General features: G+C 40.1%; 1 protein-coding gene across 2 annotated transcripts in view; it reads right to left on the reverse strand.

The window, feature by feature from the left end:
• Nucleotides 1-1,515: 1,515 nt before the first annotated feature.
• Nucleotides 1,516-27,778, reverse strand: part of LOC117519247 (gastrula zinc finger protein xFG20-1-like) — a 44,987-nt gene continuing 18,724 nt past the window's right edge. The window contains exons 2-4 of one of the 2 annotated variants that reach the window (XM_034180567.1): nucleotides 19,072-19,191; nucleotides 18,580-18,711; nucleotides 1,516-3,036 (exon numbers count right to left, since the gene is read on the reverse strand). In XM_034180567.1, coding sequence (XP_034036458.1) covers nucleotides 2,147-3,036; nucleotides 18,580-18,711; nucleotides 19,072-19,191 — 1,142 coding nt within the window. In that variant the 3' untranslated portion in view covers nucleotides 1,516-2,146. Of the gene's footprint in view, nucleotides 3,037-18,579; nucleotides 18,718-19,071; nucleotides 19,192-27,778 lie in introns of both variants that reach the window. The other variant, XM_034180566.1, reaches the window with a different exon arrangement.

The following is a 27,778-nucleotide window of genomic DNA, read 5'->3' on the forward strand; positions in this document are numbered from 1 at the left end:
GCAAGAACTGGGACATTTCCAGCTTCCAAGAATTGTGTACAGATCCTTGCAACATGGGGCCGTGCATTATACTGCTGCAACATGAGGTGATGTTCTTGGATGTATGGCACAACAATGGACCTCAGGATCTCGTCACGGTATCTCTGTGCATTCAAAATGCCATCAATAAAATGCACCTGTGTTCTTCATCCATAACAGACGCTTGCCCATACCATAACCCCACCACCACCATGGGCCACTCGATCCACAACATTGACATCAGAAAACTGCTCACCCACACGACGCCACACACGCTGTCTGCCATCTGCCCTTAACAGTGTGAACTGGGATTCATCCGTGAAGAGAACACCTCTCCAACGTGCCAAACGCCAGCGAATGTGAGCATTTGCCCACTCAAGTTGGTTACCACGACGAACTGGAGTCAGGTCGAGACCCCGATGAGGACGACGAGCATGCAGATGAACTTCCCTGAGACGGTTTCTGACAGTTTGTGCAGAAATTCTTTGGTTATGCAAACTGATTGTTTCAGCAGCTGTCCGAGTGGCTGGTCTCACACGATCTTGGAAGTGAACATGCTGGATGTGGAGGTCCTCTGTTGGTGTGGTTACACATGGTCTGGGGTTGTGAGGCTGGTTGGATGTACTGCCAAATTCTCTGAAACGCCTTTGGAGACGGCTTATGGTAGAGAAATGAACATTCAATACACGAGCAACAGCTCTGGTTGACATTCCAGCTGTCAGCATGCCAACTGCACGCTCCCTCAAATCTTGCGACATCTGTGGCATTGTGCTGTGTGATAAAACTGCACCTTTCAGAGTGTTGCGTTTATATTTTTGTTGAGTATATTATAGGCTGTTCGTATTACAATGATCTCCAATGCTTTTACAAAATGTTGTACACTAAAAATGAAACATATTTAAAACAAATATAAAAAAAGTGTGCTTTGCAACGTCACTTTGCTAACAATACAATGGTCAGTTGCAGCAAGCCTCAAGTTTGCTGCAACTGAATAGAACCATGACCTAAAATATAATTATTTTAAACAAAAGAAATCAGTCACCTTGTGGCAAAATGGTAGAGATGCAAATGTGTAAGCTACTTGAAGAATGCTTTGAGAACTACTGCACTATACAATGTACCACTATAATACACTATAATTAAATTCATATATGGGTAAATTATAAGTGTAGTTGTTTTTGCCTGATACACATGAAGCATGACAAAACAGGTGACTGAGCTGCAAGAGCTGTACACTAAACTATAGAGCACTCTGGTTCCACAGGGTGCTTCACACAACCAGTCTGTGCCGTTGGCTAAGACGCCTGTTGTACCAATACACCATCTGTAAATGGGTACTGGTCTTGGCTGGGGAGTTCACTAGTGACCTCTCCAGGGGGAATTTTAGACTTTAATCCATTTCATGCTATGATATCTGGGTATAAGGAGCAGCCTGATGGGCCTCAAGGACTCCTAAGACATCTTTTACATGAAGCATCATTAAAAACACCATAAATGTCCACAATTAACAAGCACCATTTATTGACTCCTGTGCAGTTGCAGATATACATTTATGCAAACCTTTGCCCGTTTTACCAAAACCTGAAATTGACATTTCATTATTAAGTCCAACTACACTCCCAAGAGTTAATTTTTATATTCATTTTAATGTGTAAACAGATTAATTTTGAGGGCAATGTGCTATCCAACATTGAACTGTTTCTCTTCTATATATCAAAGCTAACTGGATTATGTTTTATGAACTCTTCTGTGCCTTTTCAGATCACTTGATTGTCCAAATCTTTTACCACACTCTGAACAGCTAACTTTACAATCTTCTGTATGAATTCTCATGTGGATTGTCAAGCGAGACTTCTGGCCAAATGTTTTACCACAAACCGTGCAGCTAAATTCTTTTTGTCCTGTATGAATGGTTGTGTGTCTAACTCGCTCACCCTTTTCTCCAAACTTTTTACCACATAAACAGCAGTTAAATAATTTTTCTCCTGTATGAATTATCATGTGCCGCTTCAGCGAACCTTTTTGTCCAAATCTCTTACAACACACAGAGCAGCTAAACTGTTTCTCTCCTGTGTGAATTCTCATGTGACTTTTCAGTGCACCCTGTTGCCCAAATGTTTTACCACACTCAGAGCAATGAAAGAGTTTCTTCTGTATGAATTCTCATGTGCCTTTTCAAATCCCCTTTTCTCCCAAATCTTTTATCACACTCAGGGCAGCCAATGTGAATCCTCATGTGGTTTTTCAGATTACCCTTTTGCATAAATCGCTTGCCACATTCAGTGCAGTTAAATGGTTTCTCTCCTGAATGGATTCTCTTGTGTTCCCTCAAATTCATGAAACCAAATGTTTTTCCACAGTCACAGCAGCTAAATGGTTTCTCCCCTGTATGACTTCTCATGTGCCTTTTCAAAGCACCCTTTTGCACAAATCTTTTACTGCATTCAGTGCAGCTAAATGGTTTCTCTCCGCTATGAATTCTCACATGCACCCTCAAATTATTCATACGACCAAACGCTTTTCCACATTTACAGCAACTAAGTTGTTTCTTGTTGAAACCAGGCTGATCCCCAGTCTCTTTCCAATCCCAACTATCATCAGTCTCAGTGTCAGAACAGTCTAAAGTCTTGTTATTGGTCTGTACTTCTAAGTGACAATATGGGTCACAGTTACTGGATAACTCTGATCCACCATAGGTGTCTCCATCAGCTTCTATTTTCACATCTTCAGTTGGGCTCTTGACTATAGGCTCTAATGTATTCTTATTAGTTTGGCTTTGGTAATGTGATAAGTGTGAATCCTCTTCATTATTTTCACGCTTCACAGGAACATCCGTGAAAGGGAATGTGATATCATTGTCCTCAAGCTGATGACGCAGTTCTCCTTCCTGACTTATCCAGACTTGTTCCTGTTCCTCTTTAATATTTGGGGGATTCAAATCATTCTCATGCAGAATGTGACTCCATTCCTGCTCCTCAGGGAGAATTGCATCTTCCCTCACAAACAGCTGCTGCACATCTGGAATGAAAAAATATTAAACAATTAAGCACATCACTCTTCACAGGGGTGCAGTTACACATAATTTCAGCAAATTAATATCAGGCGCCAGGTACTTAAAAATACACAGACATGTTTAGCCAAAAACACAACCGATTGTGATACATCTCCACATTAGGGACATTACGAGGACTGCTTTCTTTCATCTAAGAAATATAGCAAAGATTTGTCCCATCTTGCCTATGGCTGATGCTGAGACTCTGAATCATGCTTTTGTTTCTTCTAGATTGGACTATTGTAATGCTTTGTTTTCTGGTTTACCACAGTCCAGCATCAGGGGTCTTCAACTGGTTCAAAATGCTGCTGCCAGACGTCTGACACCATATTACTCCGGTTCTGGCATCCCTTCACTGGCTTCCGGTCTCTATGAGATCGGATTTTAAAGTATTACTATTGGCCTATAAAACTGTTCACGCACTGGCACCCCCCTATCTGGCCGGCCTGGTTGAGTCCTATGTGACGGCAAGGGCTCTGTGTTCACAGGGTTCAGGACTATTGTGTGTCCCGAGGGTGAAGAAAAAGTCAGCGGGTTACAGAGCATTCTATCACCGCGCCCCAGCTCTGTGGAATGATCTGCCTGCGCTGATACGACAGTTGGACTCTGTGGAGACTTTTAAAGCCAGGCTGAAGACACATTTGTTCTCCCTGTTTTATCATTAGTATTTTATATGATTGTGTGTCTTTTTTTATTCCTTTTATTTATTTAACTTTTTACCTTTTTATGGTTAATTTTTTAATTGTGTTTTAATCTTATTTCATTTTATTCTGCTTTTAAATGATGCTTGTGAAGCGCCTTGAGGTGATTACTTGTGATTTGGCGCTATATAAATTAATAAATTATTATAATTATTACATCTCTCTCCCACAAATTGTGTGGCTAGACAAGTCACTGAATTCTAAAATGAGATGTTTTAAGTCTAACTTTTACTGGAAGATGTACTAAATAGTATTTTAATAAGTAAAACAATTTTCTATGTAAAGATTTAGTAAAGGAGGATTTTTCAACTTGGGCTCCATTATTACAAGTTTTTGGATTTGTCTAAAAAAATATTTTAATAGTTCAGTACTGAATCTGAATACAAACGTCATCATGGGTTAAATGGGCTAAGTTGATATTCTGGCTCCCCTTTCTCATTTGGCTTCAACACAAAACATTCCAACATCTGCCCTGTGGAGCACGGCTTTTAAGCCAGCTCTATTTGGCCTTTGTCTTTTTTTCCTTTACTTACTCCCTTGTATATCACTTATATATGTGATATATGTGTCATCACTTTTGTCCCTTGTATATCACTTATATATTAGTCACAGTCAGTTCATACCATTAAGAATACCATATTCGCCTCTCTGGAGGCCGGGGGTCATGCATAAGCCAACGCCCTTTTTTTTAAGGAAGTTGATTAAACCATCACCCAAAATTAAATTATTTTATTAAATGCCCACCTAAAATGAATAACTTCTGTGACTTGTTGCACACTGTAAAAAGCAAAAAATAGTAATGAGTCTTCACAATGTTTTTCTTGTCTCTTCCAAGTCTGACTTATGTCATCCGTTTGACCTGTGCTCTTATTTTGAAAGACTTTGCAAGAAACAGGAAGTGTTCTGTGACAATGACTAGCTTTGTAGCCCCAGTCACATGGCAATTGTTCAAGGAAAGATACCAGTATAAGGAGCTGCACTGATACTCTCAGTTTGTGTCTGTCAGACAAAAGTCCTTTTTCCATCTGCAAAATGAGTCCCTTGTCTCAGTTGATGTCTGCAAAGTTTTGTGCATGTTCAAAACCTTGAGCGGAGTTCAGACAGAGATCTTTCCTGCTGTGTCGATGTTTGTTTGCTGTGCTGAGTGTGAGAGAGAAGGAGAGTAGGACACGGTAAGCAGACACTGTGCTTCTGGACGCAAATACGGAGAAAACTGACTTCACGTGTTGATGGCGACAGTCTGGATGTTTCACTGTTTTCAGTGAGAGGCTGACTGGAAAATTACAGGAATTAAAGCAAAACAACAAAAAAAAAAAAAAAACAACCAAAAAAAAAAAAAAAACACCTTCTGACAGAAGTACTTTTTTCGCAGCCCAGCCAAAATCAAAAACTATTCATCATCTACCTTTTTATAGAAACCATTTTGTGATCATGTCCAAACGTTTAAGATAAAACAAGGTGGAGACAGCTAAGAAAACAGCCAACTGTTCTGCTGACCAAGATTATATTTCACTTACTAACCATTCCTGTTCTTTTCTAATGCAGCCATTATAGAAAGACTTTAACCTACACATTATTTAAATATTTCAGGATAAACACATTTTAAGGGGACAGCTTTTGTAGAGCTTTTACTTAACTTAATATCAACTAAAATCTCAGGCCTGTACATAGGTTGTGAAGGGGTGGGGGGGTCTTTTTTGCTGAAAGCAGACCTGTGACACAGGCGCTCTGGGACACTCAAGGCCACCAGAAAATTTAGTTTTTAGGGTTTGTTTTAAATGTCAGGGGTGCATTCCACAGTGTTTTTTGGTTGCTATTTTCTCACCCTAATCCCTCCCAATTTAGCTGTACAACTTAATGTGTGTTTACATTTTCACCTTTTCTTTGGCTTTAACCAAAATTGATATCACAACCAACATGTTTGTTTGATAAGATTACTACCATACAAGATTACAACCATAATCATTTTCATATTTTTGGCTTCCCTCATCCTAACTAACCTGATTTTAAAGCCAGAACCCCAAACAGACCCAGTAATGCCAAACTTAGACATTACATTAAACTAACTTGAGTTATGCAGAAAAGTTAATTATCTGAAAGAAAGAAAAATAGAGTGTACAGAAAGGCCATTTAAAATGTGGGAGATTCCAGACTCTTTTTCTCCACATTTCCTCTGCATAATTTTTAATGAGGAAAATTTGACTTCCCAAGTCACAGTATCATCAGGTACTTCTAAGTGTGAAAATCTCACCTTGTCCCTGTGATTCAAATTCTGACACCCATCTATATCGTCCAAGAAAAAGAAAATAGAAAAACAAAAGGTCCAGCTTTCCTCCCCCAAAAAAAGTGCTAATGATGAACTTGCAACGTAAGAAATATTTAAATTTGATACTGAAACCAATTTACACAGACTAAAAAGTACTTATGTCTTCCTTCTTGCAAGAAGAATGGAAAAATAGAATAGAAAAATAACCCCCCAAATTATCCTTTAGATCTGTAAAATGAGCCACAAGTACAAAAACAAGAACATGTTGCACATTATTTAACATCCCAGTTAACAAAACAACATCAAAGTATTCATGACTGTAAGTCTCCACGCACATGTAGTAATAATTAGTGGTCGCTGATTTTATTGCTAATTATTCCTCTCACTAACCTTCACCTCGTCCTCCATACCAAGGCAACCCTACTGAGGAGTTTTCAATCCAGGGTGATACAATACATTGCTGATTTTCATTGTTTAATGGGAGTCATTTTACCAGGAGTGGGATGGGACATGATTTTTTTTTTTTTTTTTTTAACTCTAGCCTGGGAGTGGAATGGGAGACCAGCAAAAATCACCTCCATGTCACCCTCTAGTCTACATATAAGGTTTCACAGTTGATCCTGCATGTTAGAGTACAAACCAAGTATGAAGTCGAAGGAATTGCCTGTAGGCCTCCAAGACGGGATTGTCTCAAGGCACCAATCTGGGCAAGGGTACAGAAACATTTCTTCTGTTTTGAAGGTCCCAATGAGCACAGCGGCCTCCATTGTCCATAAATGGAAGAAGTTCAGATCCACCGGGACTCTTCCAAGAGCTGGACGCCCGTATAAACTGAACAATTGGGAGAGAAGGGCCTTAGTCAGGGAGGCGATCAAGAACCCGAAGGTCACTCTGTCAGAGCTACAACATTCCTCTGTGGAGAGAGGAAAACCTTCCAGAAGGACAACCAACTCTGCAGCAATCCACCAATCAGGCCTGTATAGTAGAGTGGCCAGACAGAAGCTACTCCTTAGTACAAAGCACATGGCAGCCTGTCTGGAGTTTGCCGGAGTATCAGACCATGACAAACAAAATTCTCTGGTCTGATGAGACAAAGATTGGAGTGAATACCAGGCATCATGGTTGGAGGAAGCCAGGCACCATCCCTACAGTGAAGCATGGTGGTGGCAGCATCATGCTGTGGGGATGTTTTTCAGCGGCAGGAACTGGGAGACTAGTCAGGATTGAGGGAAAGATGAATGCAGCAATGTACAGAGACATCCTAGATGAAAACCTGCTCCAGAGGACTTTTGACCTCAGACTGGAGCAATGGTTCATCTTTCAGCAGGACAATGACTCTAAGCACACATCTAATGCCGCGTTCACACCGGGCGCGATGCGAGCGACAGCAGCGACAGGTTGCCATGTAATCCCTATGGAAGGACGCGTTGTGGCGCCAAGCCATGCAGCGCAATGCGATGAACATGAATGAAGCGACGCGAGTGAAGCAATTTTGAGCGATTGGCGCGTTTGTGGCGCGATATTCAAATCAAATCAATTTTATTTATATAGCGCCAAATCACAACACACAGTTGCCCCAAGGCGCTTTATAATGTAAGGGAAAAGCCATACAATAATTAAAGAAAAACCCCAACGGTCAAAACGACCCCCTGTGAGTAAGCACTTGGCGACAGTGGGAAGGAAAAACTCCCTTTTAACAGGAAGAAACCTCCAGCAGAACCAGGCTCAGGGAGGGGCAGTCTTCTGCTGGGACTGGTTGGGGCTGAGGGGAGAGAATCAGGAAAAAGACATGCTGTGGAAGAGAGCAGAGATCAATCACTAATGATTAAATGCAGAGTGGTGTATACAGAGCAAAAAGAGAAAGAAACACTCAGTGCATCATGGGAACCCCCCAGCAGTCTAAGTCTACAGCAACATAACTAAGGGATGGTTCAGGGTCACCTGATCCAGCCCTAACTATAAGCTTTAGCAAAAAGGAAAGTTTTAAGCCTAATCTTAAAAGTAGAGAGGGTGTCTGTCTCCCTGATCCGAATTGGTAGTTGGTTCCACAGGAGAGGAGCCTGAAAGGTTAAGGCTCTGCCTCCCATTCTACTCTTAAAAACCCTAGGAACTACAAGTCAGCCTGCAGTCAATGAAGAGAAGCCAATATGGGTGAAATATAAATAATTTTAAATTCTATTCTAGAATTAACAGGAAGCCAATGAAGAGAAGCCAATATGGGTGAAATATGCTCTCTCCTTCTAGTCCCCGTCAGTACTCTAGCTGCAGCATTTTGAATTAACTGAAGGCTTTTCAGGGAACTTTTAGGACAACCTGATAATAATGAATTACAATAGTCCAGCCTAGAGGAAATAAATGCATGAATTAGTTTTTCAGCATCACTCTGAGACAAGACCTTTCTAATTTTAGAGATACTGCGCAAATGCTTAATATGCGCATTGAAGGACATATCCTGATCAAAAATGACTCCAAGATTTCCAAGATTTCTCACAGTATTACTGGAGGTCAGGGTAATGCCATCCAGAGTAAGGATTTGGTTAGACACCATGTTTCTAAGATTTGTGGGGCCAAGTACAATAACTTCAGTTTTATCTGAATTTAAAAGCAGGAAATTAAAGGTCATCCATGTCTTTATGTCTGTAAGACATTCCTGCAGTTTAACTAATTGGTGTGTGTCCTCTGGCTTCATGGATAGATAAAGCTTGGTATCATCTGCGTAACAATGAAAATTTAAGTAATGCTTTCTTATAATACTGCCTAAGGGAAGCATGTATAAAGTGAATAAAATTGGTCCTAGCACAGAACCTTGTGGAACTCCATAATTAACCTTAGACTGTGAAGAAGACTCCCCATTTACATGAACAAATTGTAATCTATTAGATAAATATGATTCAAACCACTGCAGCGCAGTGCCTTTAATACCTATGGCATGCTCTAATCTCTGTAATAAAATTTTATGGTCAACAGTGCCAAAAGCAGCACTGAGGTCTAACAGGACAAGCACAGAGATGAGTCCACTGTCTGAGGCCATAAGAAGATCATTTGTAACCTTCACTAATGCTGTTTCTGTACTATGATGAATTCTAAAACCTGACTGAAACTCTTCAAATAGACCATTCATCTGCAGATGATCAGTTAGCTGTTTTACAACTACCCTTTCAAGAATTTTTGAGAGAAAAGGAAGGCCTATAATTAGCTAAGATAGCTGGGTCAAGTGATGGCTTTTTAAGTAATGGTTTAATTACTGCCACCTTAAAAGCCTGTGGTACATAGCCAAATAATAAAGATAGATTGATCTTATTTAAGATTGAAGCATTAATTAATGGTAGGGCTTCCTTGAGCAGCCTGGTAGGAATGGGGTCTAATAGAGATGTTGATGGTTTGGAGGAAGTAACTAATGAAAATAACTCAGACAGAACAATCGGAGAGAAAGAGTCTAACCAAATACCAGAATTACTGAAACCAGCCAAAGATAACGATATGTCTTTGGGATGGTTATGAGTAATTTTTTCTCTAATAGTTAAAATTTTATTATTAACAAAGAAAGTCATGAAGTCATTAGTAGTTAAAGTTAAAGAAATACTCGGCTCAATAGAGCTCTGACTGTCAGCCTGGCTACAGTGCTGAAACGAAACCTGGGGTTGTTCTTATTTTCTTCAATTAGTGATGAGTAGTAAGATGTCCTAGCTTTACGGAGGGCTTTTTTATAGAGCAACAGACTCTTTTTCCAGGCTAAGTGAAGATCTTCTAAATTAGTGAGACGCCATTTCCTCTCCAACTTACAGGTTATCTGCTTTAAGCTGCGAGTTTGTGAGTTATACCACGGAGTCAGGCACTTCTGATTTAAGGCTCTCTTTTTCAGAGGAGCTACAGCATCCAAAGTTGTGCTCAATGAGGATCTAAAACTATTGACGAGATAATCTCTCTCACTCACAGAGTTTAGGTAGCTACTCTGCACTGTGTTGGTATATGGCATTGGAGAACATAAAGAAGGAATCATATCCTTAAACCTAGTTACAGCACTTTCAGAAAGACTTCTATTGTAATGAAACTTATTCCACACTGCTGGGTAGTCCATTAAAGTAAATGTAAATGTTATTAATAAATGATCAGACAGAAGGGGGTTTTCAGGGAATACTGTTAAGTCTTCAATTTCCATACCATAAGTCAGAACAAGATCTAAAGTATGGTTAAAGTGGTGGGTGGACTCATTTACATTTTGAGCAAAGCCAATTGAGTCTAATAATAGATTAAATGCAGTGTTGAGGCTGTCATTCTCAGCATCTATGTGGATGTTAAAATCGCCCACTATAATTATCTTATCTGAGCTAAGCACTAAGTCAGACAAAAGCTCTGAAAATTCACAGAGAAACTCACAGTAACGACCAGGTGGACGATAGATAAATAAAACTGGTTTTTGGGACTTCCAATTTGGATGGACAAGACTAAGAGTCAAGCTTTCAAATGAATTAAAGCTCCGTCTGGGTTTTTGATTAATTAATAAGCCACATTTAACTGTTTTAGTCTGTGGTGCAGTTGAAGGTGCTATATTATTTTTTCTTTTTGAATTTTTATGCTTAAATAGATTTTTACTGGTTATTGGTGGTATGGGAGCAGGCACCGTCTCTACGGGGATGGGGTATTGGGGGGATGGCAGGGGGAGAGAAGCTGCAGAGAGGTGTGTAAGACTACAACTCTGCTTCCTGGTCCCAACCCTGGATAGTCACGGTTTGGAGGGTTTAATAAAACTGGCCAGATTTCTAGAAATGAGAGCTGCTCCATCCAAAGGGGGATGGATGCCGTCTCTCCTAACAAGACCAGGTTTTCCCCAGAAGCTTTGCCAATTATCTATGAAGCCTACCTCATTTTTTGGACACCACTCAGACAGCCAGCAATTCAAGGAGAACAGGTGGCTAAACATGTCACTCCTGGTCCGATTGGGGAGGGGCCCAGAGAAAACTACAGAGTCCGACATTGTTTTTGCAAAGTTACACACCGATTCAATATTAATTTTAGTGACCTCCGATTGGCGTAACCGGGTGTCATTACTGCCGACGTGAATTACAATCTTACCAAATTTACGCTTAGCCTTAGCCAGCTGTTTCAAATTTCCTTCAATGTCACCTGCTCTGGCCCCCGGAAGACAATTGACTATGGCTGCTGGTGTCGCTACCTTCACATTTCTCAAAACAGCCAATAACCAGAGTTTGTTCCTCGGCGGGTGTGTCGCCGAGTGGGGAAAAACGGTTACAGATGTGAATGGGTTGGTGGTGTACAGGAGGCTTCTGTTTAGGACTACGCTTCCTCCTCACAGTCACCCAGCCGGCCTGCTTTCCCGGCTGCTCTGGATCTGCTGGGGGACAGCTAACAGCGGCTAAGCTACCTAGGTCCGCACCAACTACAGGGGCCTGGCTAGCTGTAGGATTTTTCCAAGGTGCAGAGCCAAGTCTCCAATTCGCCCAGCCTGGCCTCCACAGCTACGAATAAGCTACACTTATTACAAGTACCATTACTGCTAAAGGAGGCCGAGGAATAACTAAACATTTCACACCCAGAGCAGAAAAGTGCGGGAGAGACAGGAGAAGCCGCCATGCTAAACCGGCTAAGAGCTAGTAGCTGCGCTAAGCTAGCGGATTCCTAAGAACACACAAAGTGAATAATGTGTAAATAATTTAGAGGTGATTCAGCAGAGGGAGTGCTTTAGTTAAGGCACGTGAAGATTACACTGTGAAACAAATCGTTATCTAGTTATCTAGATCAATCTAACTACGCAGATTAAACAGCTAACAGATACAGCAAAGCACCGCTGTGCTCCGGAACAGGAAGTGATACAATACCGCAGTGAGAGCCGATATTGCGTCGTGTCACGTCGCCCTCCTCCTCAAGTTGAAAAATCTGAACTTTTTCGTCTTGTCGTGCGGCGATGACCAATCAGGGACTGGATATGTAGTGACGTGGAGATGTCTGGAGTTTGACTGAGTTGGATGTAAACATGTCCTGTCTCTGGCAGCCAGCCTGTGAGCAGGACCTATGTCCCTTTTGTCCTTTATTTCACAATTATGACAGAGTTTTTGGAGTGAGCAGCAGCCCCACAGCAGGGTAAGTAAGTGGAGTTTTTTTTTTTTTTCCCCCTTTATGTGCGCATGTGAGCGGATCATCCGTGAAGATTATTTTATTAATTAACTACACAGATGTATAATAAAGCAAATGGTGACTGGTTTCTAAACACAATTATGACAGAGTTTTTGGAGCAAGCAGCAGCCCCGCAGCAGGGGGAGAGGAGCGTTTTCTTTTTCTTTTTTCTTTTTTTTTTAAATTGTTTACATGTGCACGCATGAACAGGACAGGAGGTCCTCAAACTGGATCCTGCAGAGGCAGAAGGACCGCTGAAAGCAGCTGTCATCCAGACGCAGCTCCTGCAGCAAATAATGAAACTCCCCAAATTGGGAACATCTCATGACATTTGTCAGCTTTATGCAACAACTCGCTCCTTGTGATCAAGGTCCGTCATGTTAACTTGACTGACAACCGGAGCCGGCGAGCGGAATGGAAGCTCCTCCTATTTGATGATGTACTGGGGCGAATTTTCGCAACAAAAGCAGAGCGACACACCGGGCGATGGTGGCGCATCTGTCGCCACCAGACCAACGCGAATTTGTGGCATCTGGTCGTGCTCAGTGTGAACGCGGCATAAGATATTAAAGGAGTGGCTTCAGGACAACTCTGTGAATGTCCTTGAATGGCCCAGCCAGAGCCCAGACCTCAATCCAATTGAACATCTCTGGAGAGATCTGAAAATGGCTGTGCACCGACACTCCCCATCTGACCTCATGTAACTTGAGAGGTGCTGCAAAGAGGAATGGGTAAAACTGCCCAAATATAGGTGCACCAAGCTTGTGAAATCATATTCCGTAAGACCTGAGGCTGTATGTGCTGCCAAAGGTGCATGAACAAAGTATTGAGCAAATGGTGTGAATATTATGTATGTGTGATTTCTTAGTTTAAATTTTTAATATACGAGGTCTATTAGATAATAAACCGACCCTTTTATTATTTTTTTTAACTATATGGATTTGAATGACGTGCGATTACACCAATCATGCTTGAACCCTCGTGCGCATGCGTGAGTTTTTTCACGCGTGTCGGTGACGCCATTTCCCTGTGGGCAGGCCTTGAGTGAGATGTGGTCCCGCCCTCTCGGCTGAATTCCTTTGTTTCACACGCTGCTCGAGACGGCGCGCGTTGCTTTATCAAAATTTTTTCTGGACCTGTGAGGAATATCCGAGTGGACAGTATTCGAGAAATTAAGCTGGTTTTCGTTGAAAAGTTTAATGGCTGCTGAGAGATTATGGGCTGTTTCTGTCGGTGTAAGGACTTCCCATGGAGCGGGACGTCGCGCAGCGCTTCCAGGCGCCATCGTCGGCCTGTTTCAACCTGAAAACATCCTAATTTAAGGCTTAATCACCCAGGACGTCGTGAGAGAACAGAGAAGATTCAGAAGAGGCCGGCATGAGGACTTTATGTGGACATTCCACTGTTTAAGGACATTTTTTTAATGAAAGACGTGTGCGCAAATTCGCCGAGTCGTTTCCGTGACGACTCGGCGAATCTGTGTGTGCCGCGACAGGAAAAACACCTCCGTGTTGAAAACCATTTGTAAAATTCAGGCGGCTTTTGATGGCTTTCAACAAGTGAGTAACTGAGAAATTGTTTAACAGCTTGGGCATGTTCCAACTTGCCCGTTAAGGTTTCCAACGGAGGTGTTTTTCCTGTCGCGACCCCCACGGTCGGTCCGGCCCGACATGCGACTCTGCCCGCACGTTCTTTCAATACAAAATGTCCGTTAACAATGGAATGTCCGAATAAACTCCTCATGCCGACTTCTTCTGAAAGTTCTCTGACGACTTCCTGGGTCAACAGAGCCTGAAATGTGGAAGTTTTCAACTTGAAACGGCGAGACGCTGCCGCCTCGAAGCGCAGATCGCCGTCAGACACCGTGGGCCGTCCTTACGGCGACACTACCAGACCAAAATCTCTCATCAGCCGTTAAAATTTTTACCGAAAACCAGCTGAATTTATCGAATGGTGTCCACTCAGTTGTGCCTTACAGTTTTGAAAAAATTTTGATCAAACAAAGCAGCAGTCTCTGAGCCATTCCTAAACAATGAAAAAAATCGACGAGAGGGTGGGCGACTCCTCACACATAGACTGCCCACAGGCAAATGACGTAACCGACAGGCGTGAAAAAACTCTTGCATGCCCACGAGGGTTCAAGCATGTCTGATGTAATCACACGTGATTCAAATCGATATGGTTTTTGAAAAAAATAATAAGGTCGGACACTTTTCTAATAGACCTCGTATATATATATATATATAATACTTTCTGCATGCACGGTACATGGCTCATCAATTAAACTTAGTCCAGAACTACAGTAAAACAGGCGAGGATAATTTATACATTTTAGTTGTTAAAATAAAATAATAATAGCTAGTAGTAGTATGACAAATGTCTTCAAAAGTGGACCTTTAATCAAAGGGTGTTGTGAAGGGAACGCTCCACACACACCCTCTTTCCGTCAGAATTTGCTCCTGGCCTGTATTTGTGTGGAAAGCACAACCTGATTGAGAGGTAGGAAGGTTTTTTGAGCACATTTTATGTTATATTGTTCCCAGAAAGAGATTTTAGGTGCATTTTGGGGGAGGGGGCAGATTAGTGTTTGTTGTTAATGCATCTGCAGCTGTGTTTTTAGTTTAACAACAGCAAGGAGAGCAGACTTCTAAAGAAAATAAAAGTTTAAAAATGTTTGTAAAACTCTCGCTGTGTCAGTTGTCACCATGCTGTGAGATACTCAAATGCTCCCCAGCACCCTCCTGCAGAGTGCATACAGAAGAACAGACAGAGACTCGCTGCCAAGAGAAAAACAAAACAAAAACAGAGACATTATTCTAAAAATCGTTTGTTGAATGTGGTAAATTTTATGTCTTGCACCCAGCCTTGATTTTTTTTTTAACAAGGGCTGCGCCAGCGCAAAACCTACCTTTTGCGATGGAACTCCATTGTAGGAAATGAGAACTTTAATCTCTGAAATTATGCAGCTTCTGGAGGGGCTCTGTCCCCCATACTCTCCACTTTTTTAAGCATTTTGCTTTTTTGCTTTTCAGCTGACCCCCCCTCATTACAGCCCTCTCAACCCCCTGCTACTTTAAGCATTTTTTTTTAAATGTAGATGTAAATTAATATTCAAAGTTTTCAGCTCGTTGACAGTAGGGCTGTACAATATGGCCAAATTTATATATATATATATATATATATATATATATATATATATATATATATATATATCTTAGTAAGCACTAGTAGAGTTCCACCTTAGCTTTGGAATGTATAATACAAGATATACCTTACTGAATTTTCATATCAATATGATATACGTTATGACTATGATTTGACACAAAGTGCAGCAACAGTGAAAATTAAACACTCTTAAACAAAACAGTAATAATACCACACTCATTTTGCACTCATCATAAGGTTAGGATACTGTGCCTTCCAAAAGTATTGGAACACTTGGAATTCCACACATTTTAATTTGTTTGTCATTTTAAATACAAGAAATACAAAAAAACTAAAGAATTAAAATTTCTAAAATTATCTTCCTCAAACTCAAACTGAAAGCAAATCTCTAAAACTTGATAAAACCTGTAATTAATAATCATTTTATTGCCAGTTTTCTTCAGACAGTCAGGGGATGGAAACATGAACATTTCCAAGTCACTGAATATGTCTTGGACTTTATTTACATCAATTATGAAGAAATACAAAAGTTTCTTTCACCAAAACATCAAATCTAGGCTTTCGTCTCAACTTTCTGTCAAACTGCAGCTGAACTTTCAGGTCTTCTTTTTAAGAAAATCCTCCTCTACACCACTTCATCAGGAAGCTGGATTTTATATTTTTAATTAATTTATATGAAGTTGTAGAGATTTGCTTTCAGTTTGTATTAAGGAAGATAATTTTAGAAAAAAAATATATTTGAAATGGAATAAACAAATTAAAATGTGTGAAATACCAAGTGTTCCAATACTTTTGAGGACAACTGAGAAACACTGAGGAGCAGCATCTTACATCTCATATATAGTGCAGCAGATAAGAGAATATTTAGAGTGAAATCCTGCAAATGGTGATACAAACATCACATTCTGCACAAATAATTCATAGACATTAACTCTTACAAAAAAAAAAAAAACTGATTGGCCACTTGAATTTTCAATAGTCAGCCAGGTAGGGGTCAACTGAAGAATTACACAGTGATCAAAATCAGGGGTGGGCAACTTGTTCCAGAAAGGGCCAAGAGGGTGCAGGTTTTCTTTTCAGCCACTGACTCCACCAGGTGATTTCACTGATTAATATCACTTTGAGCAGAAGGAATCAGTTAAAGAGTGAAATCACCTGGTGGAGTCAGTGGCTGAAAAGAAAACCTGCACCCTCTTGGCCCTTTCTGGAACAAGTTGCCCACCCCTGGTCTAAATTAAAAGATGCTCCAATCATATAGAAAACTACACCACATTATTTGCCTGATCATAAAGATTCCAAAAAAGGTATAGTTTGGACAATATGTGACTGAATGTTATGGAGTTATGAGATAAAAGCAGGAAGAATGGTGACAAAAGTCATTTTCTGTTTGTACAGGGTTCAAAAGTTAAAGCTGCTCAATTAATTTAGCTCCAGCTGTATTTGTGCTGAATTTGATGCTTGTATCACCATTTGAAGGATTGTTTCAGTTATCTGCTGCACGAATATGCCAACAACAATAAGCCACCCAAACTGAAGGAGAAATGCTGATTTTAACAACCTGGCCCTCATTTCTGGCATAAAATACGGTCGTTTACTCACCAATATAAATTTGGTGTGATTAGAAGTCCATAGTTCAAACGACGTGTTCAGTTCAAATCTGGAGCAAACATTTTTCTTCTTCTACTAAGGTGGATTAGAACTTTTTGTGGCACACAGCACAAACTACTGGACAGGAGGAACCAAGCAGTCAATGTGACTCACTGATTTGAAAATGCAGCTCTTTCGACCAGACGTGTGGTGCCGTGACATGTCAATCATTTGTGTCCAATCAGATTTCAGGAGAGTCCAGTGAAACCCCAGCCTCCGCTCTAGCTCCACCCATGGCAGGAAGTGTTTGACATTTGAACATTTCCTGTTTCACAGTGGCACTTCCTGTTTGAGTGTGAACTTGCCACCGAGTTTCCACAAGATTCCATGGGATCTCATCTGTCAATCCAGGAAGTGTTTGACATTTGAACATTTCCTGTTTTACTGTGGATTTGAAAATTGGCGCTTCCTATTTAGGACGCCCTGTACCATGAGTGAGCTTCGCGCCGCTGCGTGACGCTTTGCTCATATAAGTGCTGTGCAAAATGTTTCAGTGAAGTACATTATTGTCCATGTGGTTAATATTGAAAAATGACCGTGTATGTCACTTTTTTTTGCAGCAGAGATGAACAGTGCCAGACATCAGCTGACAAGGAACACATTTAATAAATGATTAAAGGTTATGACAAAAATAGACAGACAGGTGATTTGTTCTGTATTTGTGAAGAAATTAGATATTTTACTGAAATGGGCAGCCCAACAAATGCAATATTTGGGTGAGGCTGTGCAAACGCATCCCCACTTCAGGTAGAATTTCATGCTGAATGCTCAGATGTGTGAATACGGTTTATACAAGTTTTAATATAGAAGCAGCAATTTACTATCCCTTTTTATTTTCCCATGAGGTAAAGGGGTGAAACATCATTAAACAAACAGTTACAATGATAGAGAAAACTGCCCAGTTAGACTGTGCTTCTAACAATAACAAAGACGCTAACAAGGAAAAGAGAGAACAGGGACAGGACAAAGACAGACCATGCTTGACAGAGTCATCACATTAATATCATGAGTTACATGAATCCACATGCAAATTGTGAAAGGTCCAAAGAAAATAGGTGTTTCAAAATGTGAGTAATTGTACAGCACTGCAGTACAACCACACAGCCCCAAACCTTGGACACAGCCCTACAGCTACAGCAAGTACCAGAAAACCCTAAATTATACTGCAAGAGAAGACATATACAGGCATAGGACCACTACCCCACACCACCTGAAAACAACAAGCAGACATGGGTACTGCAAACCAACCACCCAATGTCCCTGAACTTCACAATCAGATCTGTGAGCACAAAACCCAGGATACAGACCACAGTCTCAACACCAGAGACAAACACCTCACAGAGTGAGCGGACCTTCTTCTTACAACTGTCAAAAAGAGGAATCAATGGAGCTTCTCCAGAATGAGAAGCATTAATGAGGAACATCAGGAACCTTGGGGGCCGTAACTGCTGAATCTAAAAACTGTCATTTCTTTTACTTTATAAATTTTTCCTTTCATAACACTGTCCTTTATCCAAGGAGCAAAAGAGTCACAGGTCTACGGGTTAAAAAGACGGTGTGACATTTAAGGAGCCTGGGAGTTTCTCATTTGTCATTACCTGTTTCCACATGCACACGAGGCAGTGAGGAGTCACGTGAGGGCGACTCTTCTGATTTGGTGGTCGTATCTCCAGACCCCTGCCGTCTCTTGGTGTTGGCCCGATTTGTTGACACTGTAGCACTGGTCTGAACTGAAACTCAAAAAACAGAACATTTTCAAAATATTAATCAGCAGTTGAAATCTGAACCCATTTTTAATATGCATACTTTCATGAATACTACGAGAGCAATGTTTAAATGTTTTAAAGAATGTATTAAGTAGTTTTTATACACAGTAAAATCACCAATGTAAAACTAACACTGACCGTGTTAAATTAACACGATCAGTGTTTAATTTAACACTAGTGATTTTACTGTCTGCACAAAGCATTTAGATTGAAATATAATGAAATCTACATCAAACATATTTTACAACAGTAAAAACTTTGTGTTTGTTCAATAGAAATCAATTTATACAAGTAGTGAATTTGTGTAGACTTTAGAAAACACACTTTTTCTTTTCTGTGCCCTCTTGAAATGATTGTGCTGGTTCCCATTTGAATCCCCGACTGCTATTTGTGGGAAAATGGAGGGTACATAGTCTGGATGAGCTGGACTGTTGTTTTTCTTTCCTGTGAAAAAGAAAAATAAGGTAACTGTGCAAGAAGGAGAAGAGAGGAAAGCCACCAAGGTGGTTATAGACTTATGTGGCTGTGATTGGATTAATTGTGCACAGAGCAAATTTTGCACACACCATTAGTTTATATATATATATATATATATATATATATATATATATATATATATATATATATATATATATATATATATATATATGCGCGCGTGTGTGTGTATATATACACACACACTAATGCTTTTGAAATGTTTCTATAGAATATTTTAAAATGCAAACTAATGAAACTGGCCTGGACAAAAATTATGCTACTCCTAGAAAAGATTTTAAATAATTTGATCACAGGGACATGTTAAACTAAGCTGTGTCCTGTAATTAGCATAACAGGTGTCTTCAAACTTGTAATCACTGTGCTGTTTGGCATCATGGTGTACACTACATTGAACATGGACCAAACAAAGCTAAGAAGAGAGGTACCTCAGGAGATTAGAAAGACAATTATTGACAAGCATGTTAAAGGTAAAGGCTACAAGACCATCTCTAAGCAGCTTGATGTTCCTATGACTACATACAGTTGCACATATTATTCAGAGGTTTTAGACTGCACCATCTATTGCTGTTTGAGCCAAAGTGGACTTAATGGAAGATGACTGACCACTTGAAAGCAAATCATAAAAAAGTGAGACTGGAATTTGCCAAAATGCATACTGATGAGCAAAAAGCTCCTTTAGGACAGATGAGAGAAAACTGGAGCTTTTTGGCAAGTCACATCAGCTCTATGTTCACATATGTAAATATGAAGCATTCAAAGAAAAGATCACTGATCCTATTGTGAGGATAATAAGTATTTGAACACCCTGCGATTTTGCAAGTTCTCCCACTTAGAAATCATGGAGGGGTCTGAAATTTTCATTCGAGGTGCATGTCCACTGTGAGAGACATAATCTAAAAAAATAAAATAAAATAAATCCAGGAATCACAATGTATGATTTTTTAAAATAATTTATTTGTATGTTACTGCTGCAAATAATTATTTGACCCCCTACCAACCAGCAAGAATTCTGGCTCACACAGACCTGTTAATTTTTCTTCAAGAAGCCCTCTTATTCTGCACTCTTTACCTGTATTAACTGCACCTGTTTGAACTTGTTACCTGTATAAAAGACACCTGTTCAATAACACTCCAACCTGTCCACCATAGCCAAGACCAAAGAGCTGTCTAAGGACACCAGGGACAAAACTGTAGACCTGCACAAGGCTGGGATGGACTACAGGACAACAGGCAAGCAGCTTGGTAGAAGACAACAACTGTTATGATTATTTATTAGAAAGTGGAAGAAACACAAGATGACTGTCAATCTCCCTCGGTCTGGGATTCCATGCAAGATCTCACTTTGTGGGGTAAGGATGATTCTGAGAAAGCTCAGAACTACACAGGAGGACCTGGTCAATGACCTGAAGAGAGCTGGGACCACAGTCACAAAGATTACATTAGTAACACATGATGCTGTCATGGTTTAAAATCCTGCAGGGCAGCAAGGTCCCCCTGCTCAAGCCAGCACATGTCCAGGCCTGTGTGAAGCTCACCAGTGACCATCTGGATGATCCAGAGGAGGCATGGGAGAAGGTCATGTGGTCAGATGAGACCAGAATAGAGCTTTTTGGAGTCAACTCCACTTACCATGCTTAGAGGATGAGAACAACCCCAAGAAAACCATCCCAACTGTGAAGCATGGGGGTGGAAACATCATACTCTGGGGGTGCTCTTCTGCAAAGGGGACAGGACGACTGCACCGTATTGAGAGGAGGATGGATGGGGTCATGTATTGTGAGATTTTGGCAAACAACCTCCTTCCCTCAGTAAGAGCATTGAAGATGGGTCATGACTGGGTCTTCCAGCCTGACACATCTGGAAGTGTGTGCAAACCTGGTGAAAAACTACAGGAAACGTTTGACCTCTGCAATTGCAAACAAAGGCTACTGTACCAAATATTAAGACTGATTTCCACAGGTGCTCAAAACTTATTTGCAGCAGTAACATACAACTCAATTATAAGAAAGAAAAAAAAAAAAAAAAAAAAAATCATACATTGTGATTTCCGGATTTTTTTTTTTTTTAGATTATGTCTCTCACAGTGGACATGCACCTAAGATGAAAATTTCAGACCCCTCATGATTTCTAAGTGGGAGAACTTGCAAAATCACAGGATGTTCAAATACTTATTTTCCTCACTGTATGTTCTGGAGCTGCTTTGCTGCATCCGTCACAGGGTATCTTGAATCTGTGCAGGGTACAATGAAATCTCAAGACTATCAAGGCATTCTGGAACAAAATGTGCTGTCCAGTGTCCGAAACCACGGTCTCTGCAACTGGATAATGACCCAAAACACAGCCAAAAACACCCAAGAACAAAACATTGGATGATTCTGAAGTGATTCTATGAGCCCTAATCTAAATCCTACTGAGCATCTATGGAAGGAGCTGAAATATGCTGTTTGGAGAAGGCTTCGCTCACAAGGAGTGGGCTAAAATACTTGTGAACAGGTGCACACGTCTCATTGAGACGTACAGAAAATAGCATGATCGCAGTGATTGTCTCAAAAAATTGCGCAACAAAATATTAAGTTAAGGATACCATCATATTTGTCCAGAACAGTTTCATCATCTTGTTTTTCAAAAAGATTCTGTCAAACCACAATTCAAAAGCACTGCTTGATTTTCAGTCAATATTTTTTTTTTTATCTATTATTACTTTTGTCAGTTTCAAGTTATTTCATTGACCAGTGTGGGCCTTTCCTTTCGTCATCAGATGGGTACCAACTATTTTGTCCACGTGTGTACAACATACATGTAATTTAAATGCACACACATAGGCACACCTAATTATATATCAGAAAAAGTAGGGACAGCATGAAAAATGCATAACACACAAACTGCAGACAGCATACATCAAAGATATTTCATGTTTGCATACATATTATTTTATTTGTTTACAGTGCATCTGGGAAGTCTTCACAATGCTTCACTTTTTCCACATTTTGTTATGCTACAGCCTGATTCCAAAATGGAGTAAATACATTTTTCCCTAAAAATTCTACTTGTAACACCCCATAATGAAAACATGAAAGTGTTTTTTTTTTTTTGCAAATATATTAAAAACAAACTATGAAATCACATAAGTACTTACACCCTTTGCTCAATACTTTGTTGATGCAACTTTGGCATAAATGTTCAATCAGATTCAGGTCTGATCTCTGCCTGGGTCACTCAAGGACATTCACAGATTTGTCCTGAAGCCATTCCTTTGATATCTTGGCTGTGTGCTTAGGGTCATTGTCCTGCTGAAAGATGAATCGTTTCCCCAGTCTGAGGTCAAGAGCGCTCTGGAGCAGGTTTTCATCCAGGATGTCTGTACATTGCTGCATTCACCTTTCCCTCAATCCTGACTAGTCTCCCAGTTCCTGCTGCTGAAAAACATCCACACAGCATGATGCTACTGCAACCATGCTTCAATTCAATATAGTGCCAAATCAAGGCACTTCACACTGAAAGGATGGTGCCTGGTTTTCTCCAATCTTTGTCTCATTAGACCAGGTTTCTCATGGTCTGAGAGTCCTTCAGGTGCCTTTTGACAAACTCCAGGTGGGCTGACATGTGCCTTTTACTAAGGAGTGGCTTCCGTCTGGCCACTCCACCATACAGGCCTGATTGGTGGATTGCTGCAGAGATGGTTGTCCTTCTGGAAGGTTCTCCTCTCTCCACAGAGGAATGCTGGAGCTCTGACAGAGTGACCATTGGGTTCTTGGGCACCTCCCTGACTAAGGCCCTTCACCCCAGATTGCTCAGTTTAGGGGGATGGCCAGCTCAAGGAAGACTCCTGGTGGATCCAAACCATTTACAAATGATTGAGGCCACTGTGCTCAGTTGGACCTTCAAAGCAGCAGACATGTTTCTGTATCCTTCATCAGATTTGTGCTGAAACAATCATGTCTCAGAGGTCTACAGACAATTCCTTTGACTTCATGCTTAGTTTGTGCTCTGGCATGCACTGTCAACTGTGGGACCTTAGCTGTAGACAGCTGTGTCCCTTTCCAAATCATGGCCAATAAACTGAATTTACAAAGGACTTGAACTTCAGTCTGTGTATGATCATTCCCCAAAGTTTCAGTTATCTTGTTCGCTTTACATAAAAGCCGTGTTCTTTCAAAATTATACTCCAAATGGTATGACTCGTTGGCAAAATAGGCCTCCAGGTAAAATGTATTTTCCTTTGTTGACCAAGACATGTCTTTGAAAGAACATGACTTATATCTTCTGTCTCTGTTTTTATTGTATTTAGTGTTTTATCTTATCTGATAACTTCTTTTTGTTTTTATGTTTTTAATCTATGGTATTTTAACTTTATTTAAATTTTTATACTTTATCTGTTGTGCAGCACCTTGGTAAACCTTGTTTCTTAAAATGTGCTATACAAATAAAGGTGGATTGGATTGGATTATGTAAAGTGACCAAGATAACTGAAACTTTGGGGACTTTCAAGAAATTTGCTGGACCTTTGTAGGATTTATTACAATTTTTATGGGTTCTGGGTTTTTTTTTGAGTCACCCTGTAGTTGTAGAAGAAACGGGTGGAAAAGCAAGGATGAAGTCACTATTGCTCTACTGAGAATTGGTCATACTTTTTAGAACAATCAAATATCCCAGAGAAAGGCAAGAGCTTCTCAGAATTTAGAAGAACAGGCCTGAAAGAAGTTTCTGTAGGAAGTATTTTAGACATAGGGTCAAGTGGAAGGGGTAAGTGTCGGTTTTTTAAATATTTGACGGACACTGGACTCATCAAGAGGATTTAGTACTGCTATAACAGAGTGATGCAGAAGGTGGCAGTAATAATGATGACGGCTTCCGTTAAACACCATAGAAGAAGACAAAAGTGTGGACTTGATTCTTTACAGGGGCACGTTTTGAGGAGGAAGCGCATTTCTGCATTTCCAAATTGCGACAAGAAACAACCAAAAAATAAATTAAAATATTTAACTTACTCATATTTGGAGTCAGTCTGGGTAAAGCGTCAGACCCATTGATTGTGCAGCTTAGGCTAAGCTAACGTTACCCAATAAAACAGTGGTGCACTAATGTCACGATTTATTTCCAATTACTCACTCACCTCAGACAAATTTGTAGGAGCTCCGTTGCTCAAACTTGGTGTGTGTATATAACCAAAAGAGAGGAATTTCAGACTGAGTGAGTCTGCTCGATCACACTGACTGCCGTCTCTCGCTGATGGGTCTGTGGGCGTCTGGCTCTGCCTGGCCACATTTCTTCTTTTTTCAAGTTTATTGGCAGTTTGCAAACCAACATGGTGCACCGGGCCACACTTCGAATAGACACTGAAGAAAAAAAGCTCCTAGTCGTTCACTTGATTTCCTGTTTTCTTTGCACCAAATTTTGTGGTTATGAAATTGATTTGCATGATTCACGACAGCCTCATTTTCATATTTTTGGATTTATCCAGAAGAATCGCACCCTGGATTTTGTAATAGGGCTGTAACATAAAATGTAGAAAAAGAGAAGCACTGTGAATACTTTCTGGATGTACTGTAGCTTTTATTTCCATGCACGCAAACATATTGGGAAGACAGCACATTCTATTCCAAATCAAAACATGAAGAAACATTTCATCAGATTTATTATTACTTTACAGAAAGTGAGGAAAAAGAAATATGTTATTCAAAAAAAAAAATGGTGTGGCTGCATTTTTTTTAACAAAAATATTTACTGTATAAACTGAAAAATGTTTGAAGCTTTATCTTTCCTGTGAATCACTGAATTAATATTTAGTTTTACAATCACTGTTTCAGAGAACTGCTTCACATCTGCATTGCATGGAGTTGACCAACTTCTGGTACCTGTGAACAAGTGTTGCAGCCCAGAACTGGACTACATTCCACAATTCCTCTGCATTTATTGGTTTTGCCTCAGAAACAGCACTTTTAATGTTACCCCACAAGTTTTCTACTGGATGAAGGTTCCAGGATTGGGCTGGCCACTCCATAATGTTAATCTTGTTGGTCTGGAACCAAAATGCTGCTGGTGTGTTTGGGGTCATTGTCTTGTTGCAACACCCATTTCAAGGGCATTTCCTGTTCAACATAAGGCAATGTGACCTTCAAATATTTTGATGTCATAATCCCTGGTATACGATAAATAGGCCGGAGACCACAGTATGAGAAACATCATTATGCTTGCTCCACCATGTTTCACTGTCTTCATAGTGTACTGTGGCTTGAGCTCAGTTTTGGGGTCAAGCTATCTGCAAAGTGTCTATAGCCCCTCAACCCAAAAAGAACAATCTTACTTTCATCAGTCCACAAAGTTGCACAATTTCTGTTTACTCCAGTCAATGGCAAATTGGAACCTCTTGAGCACATTGTGTCATTTTGTCAACAATTGGACTTTGCGGGGGCTTCTTGCCCATAGCTTGGCTTCACATAGGTGTCTTCTGATTGTTACAGCACTCACAGGTAATTTTAGACTGTCTTTGATCATGCTGGATCATGCTGATCATTGGCTGAGTCTTTTCCATTCTGGCTAGTCTTTGATCCATCTGAATGGCAGTTTTCTGTTTTCTTCCATGTCTTCCTGGTTTTGTTGCTATTTTAAAACATTTAAGATCATTTCAGCTGAGCAGCCTATCATTTTCTGCATTTCATGTTTTCCCTTGTCCAATCGACGTTTTAATCAAAGTACGCTGTTCTTCTGAACAATGTCTGGAACGACTCATTTTACTCAGATTTTCAGAGAGAAACGCACTACAACCAGCATGTACATTTGCTGCCTTTATCCTTCAATAACAGCCATAGCCATTGGTCCAATGTTGGTTTATAGGATTTCTTCCAGTATACGGATATACATTGTTTGGCATTAAGTATGCCTAAACCCAAAAATGTCCGTTCGTTCTTACTGTAATTATGCTTCTCAGTGTAGAGGCCAAATTAAAACAACTTAGGGTCCATTATCACTTGTTTGGAAACAATCGTTTCCATATCTTTTATCTCTTCCCAAAACAGTACTACTTTTCTAACTATCCGGTTGTGAAGCGCTGACGTAACGCATCACGTGATAGATCTGTTTCCGGGTACAAAGACCTCCAAGTTTACAATTAAAGTTACGTCTGTTTGATCCTTTTAGGGATTTACAGTTTAAGTTTAGTTTGTGTTTACATTGTGCGCAAACCTCCGTCCCTCCCTTCTCCGCGTCCACCTCCGTTAACCGCATTCGTCTGGTTCCATCGTCAGAACACTTAATAAAACTTTTTTTCTTTTATTTTACATATTTGATTATGCACAGGTAAAATATACATGTTTGTTTGTTAATAAAAAATTATTTATTACAATACACAGGACGTTAAAGTGCAAACATCACTTTCTCCCCAAACGACATGAACAGGAAGCGATCGCGGCTCACAGCAACTCCCATTGAAAATAATGGAGAAACAACCTGAGCGTCTGACATTTTTACATAAAACAAAAGCAGTAACAATGTCTAAAAACCCAGTTAATATATCCAGGAGAGTTTTAGGCACAATATACAAAGAGTTTTATGTTGCGATGTTAATGCTGCTGTCCATGTGCAACGGTGTTAAGTGCAGCCTGATCAGATCGTCTCAGTGCAGTTCTCAATGTTAATGACAGCGCGCCTTTTTTGTTTGGAGCCGGAAGTTGAAAATCACGATGCGTTACGTCACACTTAACAACCGGATAGCGCATACAATGTGCCAATGTTCCTCTGTGTTCCGTCCATTTTGAACATACATCAGGTGCATTAACATTATATCTATTTATATCTGCTGGTGTTACATACACCCACATCAACTATTTAAACTGTATCAATTGGAGGCGTGTGTTAATGAATCTGGTGCGAGTCAGAATTAATGTTTTTTTGCCAGTCTTCCTCTGACAGATCTATTAAGTCTTCTTTCCAAGCCCGACGTCTGTCATTGGAGCTCTCAGAAACTCAGAATATCATTAAATTATAAAAATCAGAAATTATCCCTTTTTTTTTATTATCCTTTGTCACCATTTTCTCTAATATTGTTTGGGCTGGTTTTGACAGTTGATAATTTTGACTCACATAAAATTTCTGATTTGTTGATATCTAAAAAAAAAAAAAAAGATTTTTATTCAGACTAAAATTATTTTGGAGCTCCTGGAAGCTCATTAGAACCACCAAATTCAGGTAGATAATGATTTTGAATTTCTATACCATTACTGAACCATAATTTAAAAGCATCAGCAGTTCTGCCGGATGTCAACACTTGGTTGCCCCAAATGGGACTGAATCGAGATAAGTTAAACAACCCCAATTCCAATGAAGTTGGGACGTTGTGTAAAATGTTGTGTCACACTTCACACACGTTGTGTGTGAAGCGCCTTGAGCCAACTCTTATGATTTGGCACTATATAAATGAAAACAAAATTGAAAATTAAATAAAAACAGAGTATTTGCAGATTGCAGATTTGCAAATCCTCTTTAACCTATATTCAACTGAATACACAACAAAGACAAGATGTTTAATGTTCAAAAA

Source organism: Thalassophryne amazonica, chromosome 10 (genome assembly GCF_902500255.1).
Source record: "Thalassophryne amazonica chromosome 10, fThaAma1.1, whole genome shotgun sequence".
Taxonomy (NCBI): Eukaryota; Metazoa; Chordata; class Actinopteri; order Batrachoidiformes; family Batrachoididae; genus Thalassophryne; species Thalassophryne amazonica.